Here is a 17859-nt window from a genome sequence, read left to right as displayed (position 1 = left end):
AGAAGGTACAGCACATGCAAGATCAAACTTATAACCTGTCATTTTACCTGACATCTCAATAGCATCCAGTTCAAAGATTTTATTTCAATGCATGGAACTAAAGGCGCTCTTTGCTCCAACTTACTAAAGAGCAACACTATTATGTAGTGCTAGACTTTCAAGTAGAATTGCTATCTGACTGGTTTTAACGGGTTCTTTAAAACAAGCAAACAAAAGCAGTTAGACAGCTGAACCATAGAAGCCCTCAAGCGTTCTGCATGTTCAGGCTGCAGAACCAGAGGAATCCATGCAGGCAATCTGCTCCTGCAGGGTTTTCAGTGACACAGGACATTACTAACGGGGGCGCAGGGCATGGATATAATTTAAATTCTGGCTTGCTCTTGACCAGAGGCGGAGCTAGCTGCTCCGGCACCCAGAGCGGCGCACATGCTGTGTGCCTGAAGGCAGAGCAATGGGGACAGGGCAAGCGTCCAAGGAGGGTGTGGCCGTGGTGAGCATCCCAGGGGGTGAGCATCCCACTTTGCCAGCAGCCTTCCTCCCTTCCCTCTTCCCTTTGACAGCTCAGGAGAGGCTTCCCCTCCCCCCAGGAAGAAACCAAGTAGCGAGGAGCAATGGCGCGCCGTGCGCCCGCAACTCCCAATAATCCTCTGAGCTGTCAAAACGAAGGGGGAAGGGGGGAAGGCCACCAGCAAGGTGGCACAGTTCCGCCCCTTCCCCTGATGGCTCAGGGTAGGCTTGGGAGTCGCGGGCAGAACAGCGCGCCGAATGTCACGTCCCTCAGTGATGACACCCAGGCCAGACCGACCCCACCACAACCCCTTCCTCCACCCTTGCTCATGACATCCACTGAATACAGCAACAAAACTGAAATAAATGGGAGGGTAGAACTGAACTGTAAGAGAAGGGAGTAGAAGAGAAGAAAAAAGGAACACATGAGCCTGAGTGGCACTGTCAATCTCTTAACCATGCAGACAGATTCATTTAACAGCAGGTATCGTATGACCCTCAGTATCCCTGTTTATTATAGCACTTGTCCGTCCTTTCTGCTGCCAGTCTTCTATCACACCTTGCTGGCTTCTCCTGCCTGAGCACAGGAAATATGAACAGGTAGCTCATGTGCAAAATATTCTTCTGATATGAAATTAATACTTAATAATATAATATCAATTTGGTGTGTATGGTGTATATGATGCAGAATTGCCACAAGGCTTGTGACACGAATCCTTTAAATAGTCTTGTAGTTCTTGAGCATGGGTGTCAGATGGGGTGGCACTTTCGCTCTCAAACAACACGTCCTTGAATTTCCTGTACATAGCACCTTTTCTCTCTATGTCTCAGCTCCTAGAGTAGGGCCTGGATGAATAGTTCACTATTCGGACTGTGTCTTAATCTGTTCTAACGCTGCGTTTCACTCCGGCTGCTGGACACACCATATGGATATAGGGAAACAGGTCTGCATAAACATTCTTAAGCATGTAATATAAATGAGCCTTGTGTGGGCTTCATGAATCTCCAGTCCTAGTTAAAATGTCTTTTTCCTTTCGACACAGGCTGAGGACCTGTCTAAAGAACTAGTTGGTTTGGGTCTCAAGAGTGGCACCACAACATGTGTTATGGCACCACATGACACTAATCCTAACCCTGTTTTGATGGCACAGCATGGAACAGGATCAGATCATTAGTGAATAAGAACAGGTCATTAATGCGAGGGAATGTCATAGGCCTAGGGCAGTAATTTAGAGAAGATACATTATAAAATTATGTTGAGGCTTGGTTAAATAAAATAGCTTAAAGGAAGTATTTAAAGGATTCATATCACAAGCCTTGTAGTATTTCTGCATCATATACACCAAACTGAAGTTATATTCTTAAGTATTAATTTCATATCAGAAGAATATTTTGCACATTATTTTAAATGTTAATGCTTTTCTAACTTAGACTGCTTTAATCTAACTACTTAAAGATCAAACTCAGCACTGCAGTCACAGTCGGTGTCGAAAGAAGAATTATACTGACATTCATCGCTTTTACATTTTCACTGGTATAATAAAACAACAACTAAAATTTGAGCGGTGCATAGTACTGTCAGAGAGGTGAATAAGTCACACAATTGACTTTTAAAATGCTCTTTTCAAAGGATGGCTTTGTTCTGAGACTTTGAAAAGACTTTGAGAAGTCGTTTTGTTCAAGAAGAAAATAACTGAACTGTCCAATTTAGAAAAAATGGCCTCAAAAATTACTTTTTCAAGAGGGACTATGTTTCAAGAGGGACAGCTTCATATTTCAATATCTGAATGCATTTAAAATGTTTTGACCAATTCTAAACTTATTTTTAAATCGGTCTTAGAAAAATCTTTATAATAGACTTCCTGCACATAAAAAACCAGGACTACCAGCAGAATACTAGTTAGCAAGTTGGTGTCATTTCCCCCCACCTTTTTTGCTGTCTTTCCACACAATTGTTCGTGTCTTCTCAAAATTTCTGTTCATCCAAATAAGAAGAATTCTTTCAGATGAAGAGTATATATTACTAGACAAAGGATCAGCACTTATACGTGGAACATGTTCGGAGTTTTCTGCACTGCTCTCGGTATCACCTTCAACAACGGAGACACGGTGGAGAACCAAAATCTAAAATGGACAAACTATTTAAAACTTTCTTCTATATAACCGACACATACAGATTTACTCAGAATAAGCCCTACTGCTCTAAGTGGGATATCTTACACAAACTCTTTACTAAGTATACTACCTAATGGTAAGATCCTGCTCTAACACAAAGGCAACTATCTTCTCCCTTTTACTTCTGCTCTATGCTTCAGAAGGGACCCTTGCCTCATGAAGCATATGTACCTATTATGTGTACCTTTAGTCTAATGTGCAGTTCAGAACATAATTATCTTTTGAATTTCACACTTCTCCAAATTTCCCAATGCAGTTCTGAGCTCAAATGTACCAAAATGCCAAAAGTGCAAACATCACATATTTTAGGATAAAATAGGTTTAGAAATATTAACAGTGAAATTACTGAAAAATAGACTCACCTGCCCATACCTATCATAACACACCATGGCTGAGCAGATGAGAAACAAAAGCATAAAGCTGTGCTAAACCATGGTTTGCCTGCTGTACACATGAAAGCTCAAACTACTGCATGGATTCTTAACTTAGGGTTAGCACAAACCACAGTTTCACATTATGTTTGAACCCTGCCTAAGACATATGCACAAGCTTGCTGATCTCACCTTGTATATTTGAAGCAACACATCTGTCCAAGCTCGCTTGCTCATGGCTTCAAATAGACAATCATCCAAAACATAAACGTAACTGTCATTAGGATCAAATGACTCAACCTTCGGATAAATATGAGAAACTTGTGATTTATACTTTGATTTCATTCTAAATTGGACAACAGCAAACACTAAACATTAGCTGTTGCTTTCTAATATAATCACCCTGTATAACAAGTAGAAATGCAGAAAATGCTGTGTTATTATACATGAGGATATGCATAGTAGTGCTACAATTGAATTCACATCTACATGGGCTTCACTTCTAAATAAATATGCAAAAGTTTGTCTGTTAATAGGCTGCCATCTAGTAAGAAGCAAATCCCAGCCTTCACCCCGATGAGCAACTTGGTGCAAAACTGAACATTCCCTCCATTACATAACGTTATTATAAGGTAGAGAGAATAAATGTACACTGTAAGTCACAAGCAAGCTTTAAAAAATAGTAGCAAGTATAGCACATTTGGAATTAAACACAGCATTATATGTGGCTATGCCACTGGGGGGAAACTTATTAATCTTTATGCTTAAAATTAAGCCCAAGATCAAGATCGAAGTGCATTGATACATTTACATTATATAAAATTACCTTCACCATAAGCTGTAAACAGGCCCATTTCTTATAATCTTCAAAGTCAAGGAGAAACTGAGGCAAAATGTGAGGAAGGCTGGCTCCTTGACCTCTAACATCAATATAGAAACAAGAATAAAGGATAAATAATAAATAAACAAAGGTCCGTATAGTTAAAGCCATGGTTTTCCCAGTAGTAATGTATGGAAGTCAGAGCTGGACCATAAAGAAGGCTGATCGCCGAAGAATTGATGCTTTTGAATTATGGTGCTGGAGGAAACTCTTGAGGGTCCCATGGACTACAAGAAGATCAAACGCATCCATTCTTAAGGAAATTAGCCCTGGGTGCTCACTGGAAGGACAGATCGTGAAGCTGAGGCTCCAATACTTTGGCCACCTCATGAGAAGAGAAGACTCGCTGGAAAAGACCCTGATGTTGGGAAAGATGGAGGGCACAAGGAGAAGGGGATGACAGAGGACGAGATGGTTGGACAGTGTTCTTAAAGTGACAGACATGAGTCTGACCAAGCTGTGGGAGGCAGTGGAAGACAGGGGTGCATGGCGTGCTCTGGTCCATGGGGTCACGAAGAGTTGGACACGACTATAAGACTAAACAACAATAATAAATAAAGTCTTGGAAATTGAAGTTCCTTTCTCACACTCTTCACTGATGCTCTGTGTTCATGCCCCCTTTTCTGTGCCAATACATTTGAAATATATAGCTATGAAATTCTGCACAAAGTAGGCAGGCAAGAAATCTGTCCTAAAAATCAGGTGCACTACTCACCACAATAACCTTATGACAAATATAGAAAACTGCAGTATTAATTTCAGTATATTTCACAAGATGTTTATAATGAAAAAGTATTCTCAGTCTGTGTGCCTAGATTTCTTTGTTTAATAAGGCAGACACATTTTTCTCCTTTTAAAGGAATTGCTTAAGTGTCCTATTCCTTTGTCTTACCCAGTCAGCAATCACAGTCAGAATTAAACATCCTTATCAGCATTTCCAGCCACGGTCATTTTGCAATCAAGTTCATAGTTACTGGAATTTGTATTTGAGTGAAACATGGGGTAATAAGTCAATTTTATTAACTATATTGGGCAATTTCTATATGAAAAGAACTTTAATGTGGCCACAGTGGCCTATTTTTGATGCTAGACATTCATATAAATCTTAGCACACTGCCTTCACTGCAGAAACTTCCACATTTGGTTTCGTTGGACCTGAACAGCTCTTGAACATATGATGCAATTCACAGGCTGTGAAGACCTGAATTTATTTTGAGTTGTCAAGTCCTCTGGTACCACTTTTTTACCTATGTACGTTGAGCTACATCTGTGCCTTTCACCATTTGACCTGCTTTTGCCAGGTCGAATGAGGTATCCCTTGTGGAAAGACTGGTATGAAGAAAGTGTTGAGCAGTTTAGCCTTATTTTATAACAACAACATTGCAGCCAGCCAACCTATAGGAGGAGTGCATTCCACAACTAGAGTACTATTACTGAGATGGCCTTTTGATGGGTCCTAGACCTCTTGCAGCTCAAAGTACAAGGAGGTCCTCCCCAGTAGATCCTAGGTCACATAGGGGAAGAGTGGAATGGGGAGAAGTGCTCACTCAGATAATAGTGTCTCGATCCATTTAAGGAGAGACTCAGTCCTCAGATAACCAGGTTCCTAGCTGCTTAGGGCTTATACATCAAAACCTTGAATTGCGCTCCCTAGTTAACTGCCAGCCAGCACAGATCGTTGAGGGCTGCTGTTCAATTGTCCCTGAAGACCAGACCTAGCAGAACTCTGGCAGCTATATTTTGCACTAGCTGCAACTTCTGAACACTTTTCAAAGGCAGCCTCACGGAGAGCACCTTGTAATAATCTAAAAAGGAACAGCTGTAGCTGGAAATAGGAACTTGGTGCTACTCAAGCCACCAGGGCTTCCAGCAGCTGTGAACCTGCCCCATCCAAAACAGGCTGCCTACCTAATTCCCAGATTCAGGAACCACAACTCCACAGAACCTCAATCTTGCTAGGATTCAGCTTCAGTTTATAGGCCCCCATTCCAGCACACTACACCCTCCATACACTGGTCAAGCATGGCTTAGGAATACTTTTCAACTAGACAAAACATAATGGCAAAATATCTTTAAAACACTCACCTGAGAAAAGTGATCATTGTAGAATGCTGCCAGTGAAGTTGCACCACTCGCTCTATGGGGTCACATGGCAACGACTGGCTTGAACTAATTCCAGGCAGCAACTGCCCACTCAAATGGAGCAGCAGGTCATAAATAGTCTTTATATCTTTACCAAGGTTTTGTCTAAGCTTTTCATCAGATGGAGCCATTTGAATTTTACAGACATCACTGAACAAAGAAATAAAAACAACTCTATTTCATTATTAAAAGCAAGCTAATATTAAAACACATTAATGTGATAACTCTCTGGTTAGAGATTTAATTATGAAATATGTACTCCACTATAGTGATTCTGGTGCTCATCTAAAGACACCAGTGTACATATAGAGCTCTGAGCCCTAATCTATACACAAACATTATATAAAATGCATCTGTGTTGGACTGTTGGATTGTATTTCTGTCTTCTCTGATAAATTAAGGTATAAAAATAAAAATTCTGTAAGATGCCTTTTACAACCATATCATAATCAATTAGTTTATCTATGTGCTGTTAGATCATTAAAACTCTTTTGACAGGTAACTAGTAATAAATCTTTCAACAAGGAAGCCCTGCTTTACAAGAATTCTATTGCCTTCCATTGCTATTTTTATTCTAGATTTATTTGATCAGCATTATTATTATGCATCCCTCTTAAATTTATTTGTAAAAAATATATATATTCAAAAGAACATCTTTAACATCCCTACTAGCAGTCCATGTTCAGGCAGGAAGGTAGAGAAGAGATGGAATTGCACAGGTGAAATCTGTGCCAAATCATACCATACCACTGTCATTCAGTTTTTGACACACATTTTCTTTCAGCCACCAGCCCCGATAACTTCCCAAGTTCTTAAAAAGAGAACTGCCAGCCAATTTTTAAAAAATTAAGGAAGAATACAAATTAATGTTTGTATAGATAAAACACATATAGTATATATGGTGCATGAATATTTTCTGTTACTCCTCAGAATATAAGTAGTGACAGAATACCCAATGGAGCTAGACACAACCTGTGCACATGTATATGTACAAAATGTCCCAAATTTAACATTTACGGTTATTTAACCAAGTTACTTTTTGTTTAGAAAATGCAACTGTTGGGCTGTAGTGAACCTCCACAAGTGAAGAAAATTAATATACAAATTTAAGCCTTTCTAGCTAATGGAAGACAAAGGCAAATAAGTAAAAAAATAATAATATCTGCCTCACTATATGAGTTTTTTAAAAAAACAAAAACAAAAAACACCAAGGTATAAAGCTATCAAGCTTTGGTAGTGTTTTTAGGACCCTGGGAATAAGGTAACTCAAGGGAAGCATTTCAGTCAATGGGTGGTATTGAACTAAGTTTTAATCAGAGTAGACCCACTGAAATTAATGAACACAATTAAGTTAGCTGCATTAATGTCAGTGGATCTACTCTGAGTAACACTTAGTTCAATACCACCTGCTATAACTAGAGGAGAGCAAACATATTATATATATTCATTTTTTATTATTTTAAAGAGATATGGTGATCAGAAAGTTAGCCTGTAACCAAATCAAGGCACACATAGAGCTGTGTCCCCTTTCAGCTGTTCATGCCTCATTACACAGGTCTTCATTATTTTGCTTAAACTAGAGGTGTATATTTGTGGCTTTTCCTCTCCCAGTCTTCAACCTCCTACCAAGATCTCAGTAAAATTCTACTGCAGGTATTTTAGTAAAACAGTTCTTTTAATCAAATGAAAAAGACATTCACTGTTTAAAAGGTAGGAAGTGTGAGAAAATAATGAGCTAGTACCGTCTTAGAGAATGTGGAATGGAAATGGGATTTGGCCCTTTAGACCAACCAAAGAGAGTAAACCAATTCTGAACTGCTGAAATGACTTTCTCATAAAAAGCATACTCCTCTGTGCCTTCATCAGGAAAAACCATTAATTCAAATTTGCTTCTAGCACGTCTAGTTGGATAGGTAGATTCACTCTTCAGCCTTTCAAGCATCTTTTCCAATTCTGCAGAAAAATATCTGAATTTAGTTGTAATTATACCACTTCCTAGAACACAAAGTAGTAGTAAGCACTTACTTTCTTATACATTTGATTTCTGCTGGAAATAAAACCAAGGACTTCGGGTGTGTTTGTACACTGTGGTGGCTGATTAGTAGCTACACTACTATGAAGAAATCATTAGCTATCAAAGCAGACCAAATCAACGTATAGCTCCATACTGGAACATGATTAATTAGATCAGCTGATAATAAATGCACTGACATTTCTTCAGTTCCACCATACATTTGTTGGTGTACTAAGTAGAGATGTGCACTCATCACAAGATTCAGCGCTTCAGAAAACAGCCCCAAATCAGCTCAGGCTGCTTTAGAGACTACTCAGCACCTCAGATGTGAATCTCAGTTCAAGAAAAGCAAAGCATTGTGCCTTCCCACTAACATAGGTAAATCACTCAAATTACTAACTTTATTTCATTTTCTTTATGACAGTCTCAAATGAAATTTGCAGGTATACGATTCCCTCCTAGCTGGGTAAAAGCTGGCAAATTCCAGACAAAGAGGTGCTGGCCACGTCTAAAGTTTGCTTTTTGGCTTTTTATTTTATTTTTTAAAGGAAAAAATCTCTTTTCTTTTCGACAGAATCTGGTGTCATTTGTAAGTGTGGCATGCCATTGTGGGAATGAATGCTGCCAAATTTCAAAAGGATATTTGCAGTAGTTTTCCTGCAACTGCAGGCCTTAACAGTTCTGAGGTAGTTAAAATCCCCTCTATTGTTTTGTGAGTTTCACCTGTTGGGTAGAGCATGGAGCGATGCTGCAGGTTCAGTCCCTGCATGGGGCAGTTGCATATTCCTGCATTGCAGGGGATTGAATTATATGATCCTCGGGGTCCTTTCCAACTTTACAATTATATGATTTTCAAGCAAGTGCCAATAGCAGAACTGAATCCCTCCCTCAAAGAACTGTGGTTGGCCAACCCTGCTAAAATCATTCCCTCTGAATAGAAGCCAGATTGTCGATTTCAAAACTACTGCTGGATTAGACTAATGGTCCATCTAGTCCAGTATTTATTTATTGTTTAATGTATTTATATTTGGTCTTTTAGGGTGAATCCACACAAGACAGCTAATAAACTAGCTGATATTCTTTTTCTCAGCAGCAGCATTCTGTTGAAACTTTCTAATATTGATTCCCAAGAATGTGATATTTGTTTTGATATCCTGTCCAGGAACATACATAAAATCCTGATTAGCATAGTTAAGTCAGTTTTGTTTGTTGTATTAGTAGGGCCATAGCCACTGCATAGCACATCTCCTAAACAAGGATACCTCTTAAACCTATAGGCGTCTGGAAACCTATACAGCTATAGCCATGCCGCAGGATTTGGAATCTAACGCAGAAGCTAGTAACTTCAGACAAACCCTGGAAATCTAAATTGTCATTAACAAACATTTCTAGCCCTCGTTGTTGTAAAGAAAGCCTGTATATTATACCTGCAAGAGAATCTTCAGAGTTGGTGATTCTCTCTAAAGTACCAGAAGATATTTGCGAACACGATCCTGGAACATAGCATGGATGCTGCAAAGTTTCTCCGGTGCTGTAAATTATCTCATTACAATCTATAAATTTGATTAAAATGTAACATTACACGTTTTACAATACTTTCTGCAATTAATAAGTACAAAAGCATTTGCTTTTCTTCCCCCTGCTAATTGTGCTCTACATACTATAGATGGGCAGCCCATGGGCCATGTTTGGTCCTCATAGCTGTTATTGTCATAGCCTCATAGCTCTTATTGAGTCCCCTAGCATTCATCTGACACATTTTCTCCCCCTTCATTATATTCTGCATTATCTCCTGTCCCAAACAACCCTCTAAATTACTAGTTAGGAGAGCAGAAGCATTGAGCAGCAAGTGGAGGCAGAAAAGGAAGAAGTAATCCTAGATCTGTACATCACTGGAGCTGGAGAAGCTAGGGTTGGCTGGTGAAGAAGCAACGAGGAGGAACAAAAGTAGGAAAGGGAGATCCTGGACAAGGTGGGGGAATCTAAGAGTTTGTGGGTTGAAAGGAGTACCTAAGCCCAAAACTTATTCCTAACAGGTTTGGCTGTCGGGTGCGCAAGCTCCTTCGTCCCTTCCAGTTCTCATATTCCTCCTCCTCCAAATACTAGTTTGTGGTGGCAGTTATGCAGCAACAGGATTGGTAGGACTGGTGTTGGCTGAGAGTGGAGCAGTGGGAATGAAGAAGGAAATGGTGGTCCAGGAATCTGAGAGGAGAGCCCTTTCCAGCGCTAGAGGTCGCTCATATTACTGCTTCTCTGGATGCAAAATTTATCCAAATTGTAAAAAGTGAAGAGGGGACTTGCAAAGCAGTCAGCTCCCTTCACCCCACATCAATTTCTCAGCAGCATCAGGAAAGTCCTGACTGGAGGCAGGGAAGGAAGGGTGTAGAGGGGGGAAGCACATATAAACAGCTGGCTGGGGTATGTGTGTGGATGGATGGAAAGGAAGGGGATGAGAGAGAGAGAGAGAAAGAGAGAGGGGGGGGAGAGAGATTGTGGAGAGTTACCTCACTTTGTATGTGGAGAACCAGCTTCCATTTACCGCTACTGATTTGCATCTTCTTCAAATTTATTCATTCTTGATTTACTCATTGCTCCTCCTCTCTCTCTCTCTCTCTCTCCCTCCTCCTGCTTATCATCTGTTTTTCTTCATTTGAATAACACTGGGCATTTTAAGTTTTCACTGCTACTCTTTCCCACCCACAGAAAGTATCAGCTTGTACAGGACATACAATTGAAATGCCGTTTGGTGGCCAAAGAAAATTAGAAGCCCTTTTTAAGGATAATCTCACTACAATGTGTTAGCTATGATAAGCATTTGAGCTATCCTTTAAAGTTTCTAAGTAGATAAAACCTTCTCTGCTCACCACTTCTCAGGGTAATTTGTTGGTTGGTAAGGTGGCATGCCAGGTAGGGATACACAGTAAGGAGGCAATTCTCTGCCGTTGCAGACACCTGAAGAGGAAATCTAGAAATACAACAGGAGGTATTTTCAATTAACACATTCAGTTTCTTTGGTACCAGGGCCCCAAACCGAAGACTGCACACATTGTAATGCAAGCATGAGAAACCAGTGACCCTTCAGTAGTTGTTGGACTCCAGCTCCCATCATCCCTGACCAGGGGCCACCCCGGCTGGGGGTGATGGGTGCTGGAGTCCAACAATATATTGATGGCCTTTTTCAATGCATACATTCATATGCGTGCACATAATGAAGGTAGAAGGGGAAGCAATAAGCACACCAGGCAACAGACAAACACAGCAAAACAAATTTTGCCTAAAATGGGAAGCCTGTCATAATACCTCCAGAGGAAATGTATGTATGTAGCTTGAGGAAAGCTGAGCTATGGAACTCCTTGCCACAAGGAAAATCCTTGTACAAACCATTTAGAAATTTTGTAAGACTGATTAGATATTAGTAAAAAAATGATCTAATTGCTAGCTGATTATGCCAAGCTCTGCCTCAATCTTGTGACTAGTGGCTTTCAGTAATTTTCAGCCCTGAGAATAGAAAGCCTGAGAATAGAAAGCACGTTTAATGTGCTTAAAGACAGACAACTCCCCAAACAACAGCATCACCTGCTTGATAAGCTTTTCAGGAATTTATGCATTCATAATCAGGTTTGTTATTTTGCTACACCTTTAAGACCATGGGTTGGGAAAACATCTCTTGAGAGCATTTATGGCATAATTGCTGGTTGTTTTAGTCTTCTGGTCCCTGACATTATTTCATGGGATGGGTTTTTAATGTTTTCTAGAAATGTTTATCCGTTTTGTTAGGCATCTGGGGAAGTTAAAATTCTGTGGGGTAGAAATATAAATTTTATACTGTAATTGTGCATCATGAATATACAAAAGCTTATTTTAAAACAATACTAATTGAGCAACACTCCAAAAACAGGGCATAACTATTAACTCATTCCAGGTCTTCAGGTTTCACTTTATTTACCCAGGCTTTTGCTAGTTAATTTATTTTTTATATTTCTATCCCACCTTTTCTCCAAGGAGTTCAAGGTGGCATGCACACTTCTCTTCCCTCTAAATGTTATCCTCACAACAACCCTGCCAGGTAGGTTAGTCTGAGAGACTGTGACAGGCCCAAGGTGACAGGCCCAGTGAGCTTCTTGGCTGAGTGGAGATTTGATCCCTGATCTCCCACGTCCTGGTCGAACACTCTCGCCACTTGATGTTGGAATGCTTAATGTTCAGCAACAACATCTGAATCAGTGCTTACTGAATTATTATTACTTCTTTTTAGCATGCTTTTATTGTTTGTGTTACAGTGTTAATATGTGTGTTGCACATAGCCCTGAGCTCCTTTGAAGGAAGCACAATTTATAAATATATTAATATAAATAAATAAAACTGGGAAACGCCCAAGAAATTACAATGGTGAGAAGGAGTAGCAATCAGCTACATGCTTGCTCACCTCCCTCTGTTGCTGTTTCTTTTCTAACTTCACTACCAGCCCACAGACCCATCTTCCAGGTGCCAGAACTCGCCATAAACACCTTCCTCTTTCTCTTAGAATGGCAGTGGCAGCCACCTGAGAGCTGCCGGAACTCACCTGAGAGGTTCTGGAACCCACCTCAGAACTGAGTTCCGGTGAGTTCCCCCTGGGAAAAAAGCCCTGTCATTTCTCTCTTTCATGGCAAGGAGAAGGAGAAAGTGTAGTTGCAGGCTCCAAAGGACCAGTCAGGATAAGCTGAGCCAAGATAGAAAGCAGTCGATATAAAGAGTTTTTGTGCTGAGCATGCCCCATTCCTTGCAACTGTCTTCTTGTTTTTTGTCTCCCCTCTCCCCCTAGTCCTGGCACCTGGTGTAACTCTCCTGAACCTATTTCTATACCTCAATGAACTTGAGCTATGCTGCCACACCTCCTATTAAAAGAGCTACACAGGGTCCTTGTCCTCCTCTTCAGTCCCACTTCTGCAGGTGAGTGGGAAAGAGGAAACCACTAGTGAAAAGGTGGGGAGCTATCCCCTCTTCACTCAGGTGGATGGATTATTTGGCCACTTCATTGGCTCAACGAAGTTAGGTTTTTTTCCTGCAGGCCACCAAAATTCTGGAACCAGCACTGGGTCACTCGTTCTTTGGATTTCTCTCTATGTAGTAAATCAACCATTTCAAACAGTAGCATTTCAAATGAGATTTGCCCTCAAGGCATAATCTGACTACATCTTTCTCCATTTTTTATACACTTCCCCTCAGCTAAGTAACACCTTTTAAGAATTTTCCCAAGTTATTTCTACACATAGAAGTACCTAAATGTGATTACCTGTTCTTTTCTCCATCAACAAAGAAGACATTCTTCAAAAAGGAAATTGGCTTTGAAGAACAGAAACTGACATGGCAGGTAAATCCAATATTGTTTCCTTCTGATGTTACTTGAATTACATTGCCATTTGGAAAATCCACTGTTAAAGGATTAATCTGATGAACATCCTCTCCAGAGTCCAATTCTGAAATTTCAACTTGCAAGACTGTTGAACTATTAAAAAAAAAAGAAGAAGCAGTAAGATATGTAGTCCCAAAGGATCAACGTAACAAAGCTGAAGAATATATTTTCACAGTTGTTTTCAGAGAATTACTTTAAGGAAAAAAATACATTTTATAATTAGCTGTCAGAAGAGAATCCTTTGAGTAAAGTAACAGCTAATTTGTATTAAACAAGCACTTCTTACTTGGGAGTTCATAAACAAAAGGTGAAGGACTTCAGGTTATATTAAATCTTATTCATAATTTTCAAAGTTTATACTGTTACATTATCCAGCTTCTTGAAGAGTAAAATTTAGAGTAACACCAAGCTGATTTTGCATATTCCTTTGTTGAGTCCGTTTGCAAAGCCACTTCAGCTAGGAACACCATTTAGTGTTTGTACAAAGAACAATTTTCAGCAAAGTCAAGGGCTTGAATACTCAGTAGAACTTCCTTCTTTATGTGGAAAGGCACAACCCCATGCTATATCACAGCAATGTCCAACAGGTTGATCACGATCAACAGGTCGATCCCCGAATGATCATGGTCAATCGCGGGCTCCCTTTAAATTGCTGGCTGTAATTAGAATTGTGGTGGAAGTCTCTGCCCCCCGTCGCCCTCGTTCTGTCCATGAAATGGGCAATCGTTTGTGATACTAAGCTTATCTTTATTACTTTGCCCGCTTGTTATCGTCACAGGTTTACTTAAGCATTTTATGACCTACCTCCCTAAAAAAAAGCTCCACCACTTTGTCTTCCCCTATAACTTTCTGTTCCGCCTGCAATGATATATCAGTATATCACAAGCTGATACCCTGTTCAAGTTCTAAAAGAGGTTTATCATGTGACGTGATGAGTTATTTAACAAACACACATCCAAAGCCCTCCAGGGCATGCATGAATAGTTCCTTAGATCCAATTCATTCGAAATAACAAAGGAATGCGTAGATCAAAAACCTATAAAATCACCAACTAATATGTTTTGGTGAACACAATCCTACAATTAGCACAATCCTACAAGGATAGTTGAACCTCCACAGCACCAAAAAAAAAAAATACAACCCAAAGGTTTGGGCAGCTGGAGCTTAAGTAACATCATAGGCTAGGTGGTAAATGGTATATAACTAAATGGCAAACATGTCTAAGATGTTCCTTACTTAATCAAATTCTAGATATGGTGCTGTGTGCAAGCAGAGCTGTCCTGGCAGCCCTGTGGATGCTACAGAAAGAGCCTTCAGCGGACCAACTTCCCTTTCTGCTCATCTTAATGAATTTCCAGAAAAAAAGCCTGTAGCATGTCAAACCAGTCCAGCATAGGCTTAGATGAGATGAGATGATGTCTGGTCCTGAACCAGCACACAACGGGAGCTGATCCTCCATCAAACCAGGATCTTATATGCTGACATCCTTAAGTCCAACTTGTTTGCTACAGTGGTTCGAATTATCATTTATACATGAGCAACTACTCTGCAGTCTTGAGCTTCATTACAGCAGTGGGGCCTCAAAGGTTGGCCCACCTTTTGGGCGCATACTTACTGTATCTTCTCCATGTCTGGCATCATAAGACATTAGGCACTGGAAAGCTGAAAAACAATTCAAGCCGCAGTTCCAAAAAAAACCCCTCAAGAAAGCACTCTCTGTAGGCATGGCTTGAATTTGGCACTTTTTCAATTAGGTACCTTTTTTCCTGATGTCATGCAAAGTGGAAAGGTGGCACCAAATTCAAAAAGCTCTGCTACAAGCTATGGCTACAACAGAAGAATTTTCATTTGCAATGTTGACTTGAAATTTCTGTCACCTAGTGTCATCATATTACCTGCCCACCTGTCCAAGTGGCCTGCAGAGGATTTTCACTTCTGCATCTGGCCATCTGCTCTGATCCAATGCCATACCCCATCTCACAACAAATTACTGACACATAATAAGGCATAATTAATTAACCCAAGATCCCTAATACATATTATTGTAAGAATTAGGAAAAGCGATGTAGGTAAGCCTGTCTCACAGATAAACTATCCTGCAACTTCACAATTTGTTGCAACTGTTTTTCCCCTATTCATTTATCAGCAGCACAAGACATTATTTTGAAAAAAGAAGGTATAAATTAATCTCATTTTTTTTAAAAAAATGCCACTTCCTCTCATATGTATAAAGTCACCCTTTAAATTAATGAGAGTTTTACAGAAGAACTCCAATAGGGGAAAACAGTTTATACTTGATTGCAACTTAAACTGTAATTTAGGTAAATTGTAATTTACCTTAAATAATCCTGAGGAATTATACAGACATCTACCCCTGTTTCCACATTGAGAGGAACTGGAGTCAGCATCACGAGCTGAGGCTCAAAGTTGATCTTGGATGACGTCATGGACCCAGATAAAGTGACTATTCGGTAAACAGATACATCTTCATTCAGAAGAACTGGCACTTGAGCTGTATATGCCCCAGCCCAATCTGGGGGGGGGGAGGGGGGAATGTAATGGTTATTCATATTAACATAAATTAAGTGTGCTTTTTAAGCAGCAGATTAGACTAGTTTCTTGCTAAGCATGCTAAGCTGTAGAAATCTGTAGCATTTCTGTTGGATTCAACTTTATATACTACATTTTCTATGTAATGGGAAATAGGGGTCCAAGAAGGATTCAATAAGGATATAGCATAAAAACAATGAAAATTAACCATAAAATCACATTTTAAATGCTTGCTGAAATTTTTTAGAAGCAGTCACCAACACATGAGGGTCATCAAGGAAGGGCGTGCCTGATCTCAGCTAGGAGGTCCAAAGAAATGGACCTAGGATGCTGAACACACAGCATGTGGTAGATATGAATAATGCATGTGAGTTATGGGAAGCAGTAACAGGGACTCTCTCAAAGATCTCAGTGATCGGACAGGGGTATCATGCACCTAAGTTGTTATGAGTCTTATAAATTAATTTAAGAACATTGATTGATTATTGGAGGCCAGTGCAAGTTTTTAAGCAGTGGAGGTATGTGCTGGAGGCAACTAACTAGTCTGGCTGCAGCATTTTATACCAGCTGGAGGTTTTCGTAAAGGGGCCCAGCTTTTATGAAGGGCAATGACTCACTTCAAAGATCTTTACCATTTACTTCATTCTTGCCAAGTTTAAAAGATAACATACTCTGTTTGACAACTTTTGATACAACATCAGTAGTGAGCATGTTCACAATTAATATTTCCATAGGTTCCTCATTGATATTGCAGCACATCCCTTAATGGCAAGTATCACTTATATTTGACACAGGCTTGTACTACTCTGCATCTAGTCAAGCAAAAACTGCTGCCCAGCAGCTAGGTATGAGAGCCTTAGAGACTGTATCTTTTTCACCTTTAGTTGACATATTACTATCATCAAAATGTATGAATAAGTAGGCAGGACAGGGAAATGTGGAGTAAAGCCTCTCCTCCTCCCAGGAGGGGACGAGTTGTGAGCGGGAGACGATTCCCGCGTCATGCAGGGGACGCTCTGCCCCCTGCTTCAACTCCAGGGCTGGTGCGCCACGCCCGTCCCCGGTTGGGCACCCAATAGGGAAGCTCGGCGGGGGCGAGGCTTGCTGCTCAAACGCAGCCGCGCCAGCCATCCCCACCATTGAACACACATTTTCTTCGAATCATCTAGCATCTCTTCTGCAAGCTCAGCAGCGAGGAAGTGACCACGTGGCTTTAACTCGGAAGAAAGGAGGCTCCTTCGGCAGTGAGGTTTGCCTCAGCGTGAGTTTGGCTGCACGCTATCACCCCACGGGTTGGAGTGTGTGCCGGCTTCCCTCCCTATTCCATCGCTTGCTGGTTTTTAAAACTGTGCTCTGCATCTGCTAGCGTTTCTCTTCCTGCTCTGTGTGATTTCTATGTCTCCCTTACATTCTGTGTCCACGTGTCTTTATTCCCCAAGCGGGGATCGGGTCCTCGAATCACAATTATTTTTGCGGACTTGCTGAATGGCTGATTTAGCAGTTAACTTGCTTGTACCAATCTTGATAAAACTACAGCTCCCTGCACCTACGCCTACACCTCTTTTTTCAAATACACACTTTGTGATGTGCCTATCACTAGCCCTTTTCATTACTGAACTTTCCAACATAAAACAACAGAAAATGTTCTAAGTAAGCAAGGAAAGTGCTAAGACCCTATTTCTCTTTGTAGTATCTCTATCAAACATTCTATAGATGCACAGCAAGCAAAGTTTTCGACAGGCTGGCTTTGAAAAGAGAGAGGTGAGTTCACAGCTGTACTAGTAGGAAGTTGAATTTAACTTTATCCATGACACAGGCCTAGTCT

The 17859-nt window shown here is 40.4% G+C and overlaps 1 protein-coding gene across 4 annotated transcripts in view; it reads right to left on the bottom strand.

The window, feature by feature from the left end:
* CFAP47 (cilia and flagella associated protein 47) overlaps positions 1-17859 on the bottom strand; it is a 183807-nt gene that overhangs the window by 129338 nt on the left and 36610 nt on the right. For all 4 annotated transcript variants that reach the window (XM_053386956.1, XM_053386957.1, XM_053386958.1 and 1 more), the window contains 9 exons: positions 15822-16017; positions 13365-13577; positions 10954-11054; positions 9517-9642; positions 7818-8028; positions 6019-6225; positions 3880-3973; positions 3246-3353; positions 2436-2631 (listed from right to left, as the gene is read on the bottom strand). In XM_053386956.1, the coding sequence (XP_053242931.1) occupies positions 2436-2631; positions 3246-3353; positions 3880-3973; positions 6019-6225; positions 7818-8028; positions 9517-9642; positions 10954-11054; positions 13365-13577; positions 15822-16017 (1452 nt within the window). The remainder of the gene's footprint in view (positions 1-2435; positions 2632-3245; positions 3354-3879; positions 3974-6018; positions 6226-7817; positions 8029-9516; positions 9643-10953; positions 11055-13364; positions 13578-15821; positions 16018-17859) is intronic.

The sequence above is a fragment of the Podarcis raffonei genome, chromosome 4 (genome assembly GCF_027172205.1).
Source record: "Podarcis raffonei isolate rPodRaf1 chromosome 4, rPodRaf1.pri, whole genome shotgun sequence".
NCBI lineage: Eukaryota > Metazoa > Chordata > Lepidosauria > Squamata > Lacertidae > Podarcis > Podarcis raffonei.
Note: the sequence above shows the minus strand (reverse complement) of the source record. Positions and strands in the feature narration are given on the sequence as shown.